Consider the following 10,178-nt stretch of genomic DNA (forward strand, 5'->3'; position numbering starts at 1 on the left):
AGCACAGAATCAATGGTCTATTGCTGATTGATGAAACATTTTGGTTGTATAGGCCAAATTTTCTAGTCTACTATGTCAAATCTGCACTGTAAATATGGCATTAAAAAGAACAAACAAAAAACAACTGACAAAGCACAGCAAACTGCACTGGATATGGTAGCTTTTAGATGGCACAAACCTGACACAACGGTCACGGCACTGCACGTTTACGCTACTGCCAGATGGCACCAATCTCCAAACTCCTTGTTGCTGAAGCTCTCATATGAGCATACTGCTCATATGGCCCTGAAAACAACACGTAAATGTTCTTCAACTTCTTCAGGGAGAAGTCTGTCTGATAGGCTTGACCTGTTGTGGAGGTGGTTTCCAGCGATCTAATGAAGCATCTGTCAAAGACCGTTGTGTCCTGTCATGAGAGATAGGGCTGAAAAACTCAGACATCTGATGGTAACCAACAGCTGGAGGTGATGGTGGGGATAGGGATGCTGTAGTTATCTGTTAAATCCAAATGCGGCTAGATGAGTCTCGTATTCCAGCTAGTGACTGCTTCCTAAAGGCAGAGGTTTTCAATAAACAGGATTTGACCAGAAGAAAAAGATGATAGGAAATTCCTTCAATAGGATCTTCTAAGAGATCTTAAAACGACAGCATAAGACACAACTGTCCCTGTGAAACACAGCCTTGAACAGAAACTTGACAGCTGTGACCCTTCAGAGTACAAGCATCCAGAAAAGAGTGGGATTTTGTAGCCTAGATATTTCTATGTTAGCTGGACATACACCTCATCTTTTTTTTTTCCTGAAATTCTCTTAGTATATTGTTCTTAGTTCAGTGACTAAATACGTGACTTGAATCACCAAGTGTTTGCATAGACTTGGAGCCATGTCACCTTCTTGATGAAGAAAAATTATGTGAAAATCACGGAAATGAAGGTAAAGAATTTGGAAGATAAATTCAGAAGTAGTTAAATTCCTACAATAGATTTTCTTCCTCTTCTTTACCTCTTGAGCAAAGTTCCAGAAGCAAGTGTCTCCCATGGTGTTTTTTCATAAAGAAGAGGGAAAGATTTCTCTGTTGAAGACGAATTTTGAAAAAAAAAATTACCCAGACAAGCATATCACGCAGTGAAACTCCTCCAAATGTGACAATTGTCAAAATCAGCTTGAAACCAATGAATCACTATAGAGCTTGACCTTAAAAACCAGTTTACATTGTGTGCTGATTGTGAATGGGATAGAATTAATTTTCTTCACAGTAGCTGGTATGGGGCTGTGTTTTGAATTTATGCTAGAAACAGTGTTGGTAATACACGGATGTTTTTGTTGTTGCTGAGCAGTGTTTATACAGGGTCAGGCCTTTTTTGCTTTTGTACTGCCCTGCCAGCTAGGAGGTTGGTAGTGAAAAAAAAAAAAAAAATAGTTGGGAGGAGACACAGTTAGAACAGCTGAAACCATCTGACCAACAGGACATGCCAAACCATTTGACATCAGACTCAGGAATAAAACTCAGGGAAGAAGGAAGGGGGGACATTAGGAATGCCTGCTTGCCCTTGGGAAGTAGTGAATTATTTCCTTGTTTTCCTTCCGTGGGGGACTTTACCTGCCTATTAAACTGGATTTACCTCAGCTCATGAGTTTTCTCATTTCTACCCTTTGGATTCTCTCCCCCACCCCACCGAGACGGCAGTGAACAAGCACTGCTGTGATGCTTAGTTGCCTGTCAGGGTTAAACCACAACATACTGGAATTCTCAAAGAAAAGTTGGTTCAGAAAGTTGCCATGCCCTCATAAAGCCTTTACACATTTTAAAGAAACATTAAAAACTGCTATTTCTTTCAGTCAGTGTAATTTGGTCTCTTCACCAGGAGGAACATTTACAATACATGTAGGATTTTTAGCCTGGGATTCCCAAGTTGCGTCCTATTTGACTCATTGATCTCTGCGTTAATTTTTTTATTTAAAGTAGACAGATGTGCCTACTCTTGGCCCAAATCCGTCAAAATAGTTACTATACACTCAGTTTTGCTGAAGTCAATTGCTATAAATGTGTACATCAGCATATTGCTAGACAAAGACCATAAGTTACCCGTCTAAGCATTAAAAACACAAGAAAAGCTGAATTGTTCTTTCTTTATGTGAACAGACATCTGCCTACACACACAGTTGCATCTCCACTGAATGGTACACACGGTGCAGTCTGGCTTCTGACCAGGATGCACCTACAGTGCCACTGCAATTCTCCAGGGCCAAACACAAGAGAAAAATACCCAGCACAGGGAGATACAGAATTTCAGGAAAGAACTGAGCATCATTTCCTAGTGAGGGGTATGCCCCCCTAGTTAGTGAGCAACCTTGCACTCCACCGCAGTCCCCCTCATTGCAGTAGTCTTTCTACAAGTCCAACTGCTGGCATGCACAGAGGTTTCTTGACCCTGTGTTTTATTTTAGATTAATCCAAAATGACTACACACATTAGCTGAAATACATTACAAATTTGGAGTTAAATGGAAAGAAAATTAAATATAGAAACCAGTCCGTTTTATCCTGTAAGATATACTCTGTTTAGTAGCATTCCTGAAAATTGATACGTATTAAATTAACCACAGGAGGGCTCCCTCTGGTATACCGAATACTACAGAAGCATACTGTTTATTGCCAAAAATAATATTGTATCTTAAAAGTAACAAAGATTTTAGACCTCAAATTACATTTTCCTCAATAGGCTCCAATATATACAGGGGAATAAAATTATATTTGAATAATTTAGATAAAGAAGTGAATTACAGAAGTGTTAACTGTATGGCTTAAACATCTAAAAGGCAAACCGACATTGCCAATGCACTGCATTTTAAGACACTGTTTTGTCATGCCATGTATAGGGGCTCTTGGAGCTGACACATCAGCACAGCAATGAACAGGGCTGTAGTATAAAAGAGCATTGAAAACACCAGGTCCAAGCTGCTGCTCTGGGGAGAGAAATGAGGACTTGCTTAGAACAACAGCACATGCATAGAAACTGAGTAGAGAAAGTGAGGCTTCATATTATCAGTATTTTTTATGGTCTGACAGGTACTCTCCAAAAATAGTACAGATGAATGTTAGCAACAGTCAAGCAGCTACTTTTGTAAAGTTGAGACTGTTTGTCATTCTATACTTTATTTGCTCCTCTGCTAAAGAGAAACCAAACTCCCACCTCATAAGTTTGTAGTGAAAGCAAAGGTGAGACAGTGGAACTAACTACATAAGTAACTGACAGCGTCCTGACAGTGTAATAAGAGAAAACAGGTGTGTATTTGTGTCCTAAACGAAAAGATAATTTGTACAACATTTTGCAGCTGTTGAAATCAACTGGAAAACAAGAGAAATACATCTAAGGGGGAGGGGGGAGGGAAGGGGGAAGAAAACTTTTCTCTCAAGATACAGCTTTTATGCAGCTCCAGAAAGAGAATTCACCAACCCAAGCTTTGTACTTCACTCCAGTCAATAGTAAGTAAGTTAACAGAATTAACTGTCCTGGAAAATTTATGATTACAGAACTTGTGTGCTAAACATTAGGAAACATTGCACTTTGGGGTAAATTTAAATTTTCACCTCTTTCACAGACTTCAGAAATTAATGACTGTTTGCAAGACAGATTTCAGGCCGAAACCGCTTCCTGGATTCAGAAGACAAAGTCAGTACTTTCACAGCCAGTGGAAGGTTAATTTTGTGCCTATTTGCCAACTATAACACAAGGCCACATGATTTGCTAGGATTAAGTTCTCCTTTTGCTAAGGAGTTCATTTAAATCCATACCTCACGTATCCCATGAGAAAGAGGCTAACTGGGGCTAACCACATAGAAATAAGGACTTCACAGGACAAAGGAAAGAGAGTGTAACTCTATCCCATGGAGCAATGCTTTCCCCTCACAGCACAGCTGTATTTTGCTCTTTGTTCTGGACACCACACATGCACCAAAATAAAAAGGGCCAAAACCATTGAGAGTTTCTCCAGCAGAAGTGCCTCAACCAGGAGGTTAAAGCTGCATGCCTCACTGCACCAAAGTATAAGTGAAATGAAGCCAGAAATCTACCTTTCTTCCTTACTTTACACATCATAAAGCATTTCATTAATACACTGAGTATGTATTACAGAACATCTGTGACTAAGAGATGCTGTTGTTCAATCCAACCTTAAGTGAGGAGGTTTGACACTGGGCAGCAGGAAGATGACAAATCAATGAAAAAAGTACAAAATGAAGTTGAACTATATCAGGGGTTACTTCACTAGACTGCCTTCCTTTCAGTCACCCACACTGGCATCCCATATAAACCAAAAGAAACATATCTCTCAACACTTTTCACCAAATACCTACATTACAGACACTAGAAAGCTGCCACAAGAAATTTGGTTCTTTTATATGAAGTTATGTTTCATATACTAAAAGTGTATAAACAGACAAGGATAAAACCTTACTGTAGCCAAATAAAGTAGCACTAACTTTAGATAGTATGAAATACCCAGATTTGAACCGGGATTACATCCTACTTGTTGTGCTGCATTATTGCTTTTCTTCCACAGAAAACAAAACTGAAATTAAGTTTTATTAGCATAACTCAGTATCCAAAAAAAACTGGCTTTGGAATTTTATCAAAATATCAGATAGGACTTTTACATCATACATATATATATATAATATCTCAATCACAAAACAAAAACAAACAAACACACATACCCCCAAATTAAACTACCTGTAAAGACTTTTTTAATCAAAACTCAAGGACACCATAATGTGTTAAGGAATAAGACTTTTTTAAAAAGGCAATAAAAATATCCTATTCGACTTCCCTTATTCCCACAATATAGCAAAGAAGACTGACTTAGAAAGATTTAAACCAGAAATTATCATTTTTTTTCCTCATGTGTGCCACTTTACTATCAAACTATATTTTATGAAGATCTTGCTGTACCATGTAACTCAGAACCTAACATATGTACCTTTACTCTTGAAGCTCCACTTTAAATAGTGTGAGAAACCAAAAGTAAATAACAATTATCAAAATATAAAGATCAAGCCTATTAAGTTCTCAAGAGAAAAACGTATGACATCGCAAAGGCTTATAGAACGTTTCTGTGAAACAGAGATTCATAGAGACTAATAATGTTAACAGAATTCATGTAAAGTGAACAAAATCATTAATGTTGTCTGAAATCACAGTTGCCAATACTATTTTCTCGTCTTTTAGTTTTGCCTACAGAAGAGCTTCTCTGCTCAGAAACAATTTGCACAGTGACAAAAAATACTGTTATGTAACTTACTGTAGCACTATTTTAATGAATAAAAAAGTCAACTTATTTTGTCATATTAGAGTTTCTAGATAGCACTAAAGAACACAAGTACCTCTTCTAGGCACTGGGAATGACACAGTCCCCAGGAGACACTGTTCTACCATTGATAGAAACAGCCTATTTTTGCATTGTGGACTGCTTTCAAACAGCTCCTATGCTTACTGCTGTCAGGGTATCAATGCCTCCTCCATCAGCTTGCTATTTCTCCTTTGCTCTGGTGCTGTAGCAAGCAGCTGAAGTGACAGGAGAGGCTGACAGAGCCCTCATTCACAGGGAAGTCTGGGGATGTCTGTTTTAGCAATGAATTGGGAAATTTAATTTATAACTAGGCAAAACATCATTTCCCTATGCCATCTCTTCAAAAACACCTGATGATCAATAACATGAATTTAATTGTTCTTAAAACAAGATGGCACATTTATAAACGTTACTGTCAATATCAGAATACCACTAGACACACATTTTACCCATGAGAGCAAAACCACTTCAGCCTGTAATCAAATTATTGAAGTCACAGACAGCTCTACCTCTCTTCCCTGGTCAGGACACACCACAGCAGTCCGACTATACATCACTATCACATGCTGATTCTAAAACATACCTATGTAACCTAACACAATCTTAGAATACATAAGAAAAGTCTGCTGCAGTTTCAGTAGGACGGACATCTAAACTTGTGTTAAGTCACACTAACTATAAAGTAATTGAACACCTCAAGGGCAAAGAATGACTGCGTTGAGTGTCTAAATTCTTGTATGCCTTACTAAATTACCAGGGAAAAAGAAAGTTAACAGTTCTACTACGATACTATTTCTAATGCAGTATCTTCTCACGTGACCTCATTTTTAGTAAAGTCTCAAGGAAGTCGAACTGTTTCCTTTGTATTTAAGGGAGTTGAACTCAAACTTGTATTTCAACTCTTGTTCCTTCTAAGTATTTTGGGTTATAATGTGCACAGCTAAAGACACAAGTAACCTAACTGCATTACTCACCTGTACTTCAACCTGTTTTCCCCACTGGGTAAATGACATTGCCAACATGATTTCAATACTTACCATGATAACAGAATAACACCAGAGTCAGTTGTAAGGTTCAAAGTTGCACTGCTCATTTTTACTGTTTTCCCATTAAACAGTCCCATTACTCCTCAATTAGTATTCAGGTTGGGAGAAAAGGGAAGGGGAAAAAGAAAAAAAGAGAAAAAAGGAAGCTAGTAAAAAAACCTCTTCAGAAAATGTAGGATTTAAAATTTTCTGGGGTCTCATTAGCAAGTCTCACTAGCCCTTCACGTATGCTCAGCTGCTTATTTACAAGGTTTTCTTCCACTAGTTTATCCAGAACCCTTTTTTCTTTTTTTTTTATTAAAAAAAAAAAGTTATCTCCCTTTGACTGCTAACCAATCATGCTCTACTTAAGAGTGCAGTCTTGAACATTAGAAATATCATCTTATGTCAAGGCATGTGTGTTCTTAAGAGCCATGCAACAGATGGAAATCATTATTTGCACTGGAAACTGAAAAGACTGCAGTGTGCACCTTGTAAACTAATGACACACACTTATGATTGTGTATAATTTTCTTTCAGCAGAAATTACTTCCAACTAAATTCTAGCAACTGACACCTACTGCATTTTAAAACCCATGGACAGATAAAGTAAGCTTCAAATTAAGAAGGTATTCTTAACTTCCTCCTCTAGTAATATTCAGGATATTTCATTAACCAAAGTTATGATATTTTGGAGGACTAACTTCTGTAATAGATAGCTATACTAACAAAGAATCAAATATATTACTCTTCAGCTGAAGTCATTGATTTAAATAAGTTTAGTATTTAGGAAGTGCATCACATACATGGGTGATGACCCTTGAAATGAAGACTACTAATACAATAAAATTATAAATTATGCCACCTAATACATTCTAACATAAAGGCTATGCAAACAAGTTAAGAGACCAGACAATTCCTTAACTTCTTACTAATGATCTATGAAATATCACGTTAAATTAAAAATACACTGACAATTATAGTGTAGGAGCATAGCACTGTTGAACTGAGCTAACATAAGCTTTGGTAAATTACGGGTAAGGTTATAAAAAACTGCATTACAACAACTCCTTAAAACTAAACTTCACTTAATGCAGGTCATACTGTGATTTATGAGCCATACACAAACCCAGCAAGTCAAAGAATAACTCAAGAAAAAAAAACAGCTTATGTCAACTGCTGTTATTAATAATAGTGTTTGAGGAAACAGTAAACTGAAAATATTCGGGAGGTTGTTGTGACATCAGTCTGACAAGCAGTTACACACAGCGTAGCTGTATCAGGTCACAATAGTGAGTTTTCAACAGAAGAAAAAAAAAATCTCGGCGGTAAGACACCTAGATGGATCTCGAGCAATTTCAGCGGACCTACAGCCACACATCAGTTCGAGAAGTATTGCAGACAGGCAAACAAAAGTTGCGGCAAAACCTCCACTTCTCGTAATGAAAATCAGAGCCCAGCATCACCCTCGGCTCACCAACGAAGCACACAAAATCCCACTTCCTCCTAATTTCACAGGTAGCCTGTGTGACTGCTCACCCAGGCGAAGCCCAGCCCGGCGGGCTCAGATGTTCGCTCACAACTTTCTGTCCCCGGCGCGGCGGCAGGACGAGCGCACGTGCTGCCGCTCCCCGCTCCGCGCACCCTGCGCCGGGGCCGGGCCGTGCCCCGGGAGGCGGCAGCGCGGCGGGGTGGGCTGGGCTCCCGGGCGGCTTCGGACCTACCTGCGGCTCGGCGGGCTCGGGCGGCTTCACCAGGTGCTTCTCCTTGTAGAGAGACCAGAGGCCGATGTCAGGCAGGAAAATCAGAGCCGCGGTGAAGAGCAGCGTCATTTGCAGAAACCTCTTCTGTTTCCTCTTCATGGCCAAAGCCGGGCTGCTCTGCTGGCGGCGGCAGTGTCAGCTCCCCCAGCACCACGGAGCCAAGTCCTTCCCTCCCCGCTGTCCCTGCGAGGGGCCCGGAGCCGCGGAGAAACTTCGCCCTCCTCACGCCTGCCCACCCCGTGCCCGGGCGGGGCCACCCCCCGCGGCGGCGGCGACGGCGGCGGCGGCGGGGCCGAGACTGGCGGCCGCTCCCCCCGCCCCGGCGCGGTGCTGCGCGGCGGCGGTGCCGCGCCTGGGGCAGCTCATGGATCCACCTGCGTACAGAGCGGCAAACAGCCCGGCACACGGAGCTAGAGGGGCAACAGAAATATATATTTAAAAAAAAAAAAAAAAAAAAAGAGGGAAAAGCCCGAGCCCCCTAAGCGGCGTGGGACCAAGAGCGCCCCCTCCGCCCGGCTCCGCCGGAGCGCTGGCGCTGCGCGCAGCCCCCGCGGCTGGCCGCGCCCGCCCGCCTCACGTCCCCCTGCCTGCCCGGGCCCGGGCCGGGGGGCGCGGCATCATGAGCTCATCACGCGCAATTTGCTAAGCAAGAGTTTTAAAAAAAAAACCATCAGGAAAAGAGAGCTGATGCCGGAGCAGCGGCGCAGCGCGCCCGTCCGCGCCGGGGAGGCGGGCAAGGAGAGGCGGCCCCGCGCCCCCCCGCCACCACGTGCGCCGACCGGGCCGGGGGCAGGCGACATCGGGCCCGCCCCACCGCGCCTCCTCATCCCGGCCGCCCCATGTGCACCATCCGCCAGCTCCGCGGCTTTTCCCCCGGCGGACGAGGCGCTGAGCGGGAGCCTGGCGCGGGTTCCGCGGGCCGGAGCCGGGCGGTGCTGCTGCTGTTGCTGCCGGTTCTGCCGCCGCGCACCGGGGATGGGGTTTGGAATTCCCGTTCCGGTCCGTCCTCCTCGGCGCTACGTGAAACGCGGGGGGAACCGCGCGGAGAGCCCGCGGGCTGCTCCCTGCCCGGGGGCCCGGACCGCTCCGCCGGGCAGTGTCGGGGCGCTCACCTGCCGGGCTATCCCCGCGCTCCCCCCGCGGCGCCGCCTTTCCCGAGGCTGCCCGACCGCAACCCCAGCAGCTCCAGCCTTCTCCGAAACGCAGTCACCCCCCACTTCGGTAGCAGCACCGAGGGAAGGAGATGTTCAAATCAATGTCGACTTGTACCCAGCTTGTTGCAATCGAACCCGTTTGGGCTTCTGGTCAGAGTTCAGCTGGTCGTTCTGACCACGCAGTGCAATTACCTTTTCTTTTCAAACTAACTCCTCTAAGCAAAATAGGAGGACGCTGAGGTTAAGCTTACTAGGACCTAGTGCCCTTTAAGTTTTGTCACATCAAACAGTGGGAAAGCGTGTACGAGACTTGTAACATTAACGTGTTCAGAATGAATATTGAAAAATAAAGGTATATCTAACTTTTTTTTTTTCTGTCTTGCATGTAGAAAGCTACCACTTCAGTGGCAGTCCATGTTTCTATCGGTGGCTAAAATATTTCTGAATGTCTAGGTCTTAATCCTGCAGCAAGAATACTCTTTTTGTAACCATAGTGCATCTCTACAAATGATAAGTAGTCCTCTCCTTTTCCACGGGTGAGATCAGTCTTGTCCATCCACAGAACGGTCTTGTGCAGAAAGGATTTCCTACATATGCATAAAACAAGAGGCAGTTAAAGGTTATTTTTAGGAGAGTAGCTGGAGATAAAAGAAAGCTTGTGGGAGGAACAGGAAAACTGAACGATGAAGGTGGGATGGGAGGAAATAGCATAATGCTCTTTGCATAAAAGTAGGACTGGAAGGGACCTTGCGAGGTCAGCTCTTCCATGGCTCTGCCCCAAGGCACAATCAGCTACATCTGTGTCATTTTTGACAAGTGGTTGTCTAACCAATTCTGAAGTCCTCCAGCGATAGCACCACTCCAGCCTCCTCAGGCAATCTGTTCTGAC

General features: G+C 43.1%; 1 protein-coding gene across 2 annotated transcripts in view; it reads right to left on the bottom strand.

The window, feature by feature from the left end:
- The window catches only part of GALNTL6 (polypeptide N-acetylgalactosaminyltransferase like 6), a 460,275-nt gene extending 451,881 nt beyond the window's left edge, over positions 1-8,394 (bottom strand). The window contains exons 1-2 of one of the 2 annotated variants that reach the window (XM_027635755.1): positions 8,097-8,188; positions 179-1,071 (exon numbers count right to left, since the gene is read on the bottom strand). Coding sequence is in view for 1 of the 2 variants with exons in the window: in XM_027635754.1 (XP_027491555.1) it covers positions 8,097-8,234 (138 nt within the window). In the remaining variant the exon portion in view is untranslated. Of the gene's footprint in view, positions 1-178; positions 1,072-8,096 lie in introns of both variants that reach the window. The other variant, XM_027635754.1, reaches the window with a different exon arrangement.
- Positions 8,395-10,178: the final 1,784 nt, after the last annotated feature.

This window comes from Corapipo altera, unplaced genomic scaffold (genome assembly GCF_003945725.1).
Source record: "Corapipo altera isolate COAL_440 unplaced genomic scaffold, ASM394572v1 22b, whole genome shotgun sequence".
Taxonomy (NCBI): domain Eukaryota; kingdom Metazoa; phylum Chordata; class Aves; order Passeriformes; family Pipridae; genus Corapipo; species Corapipo altera.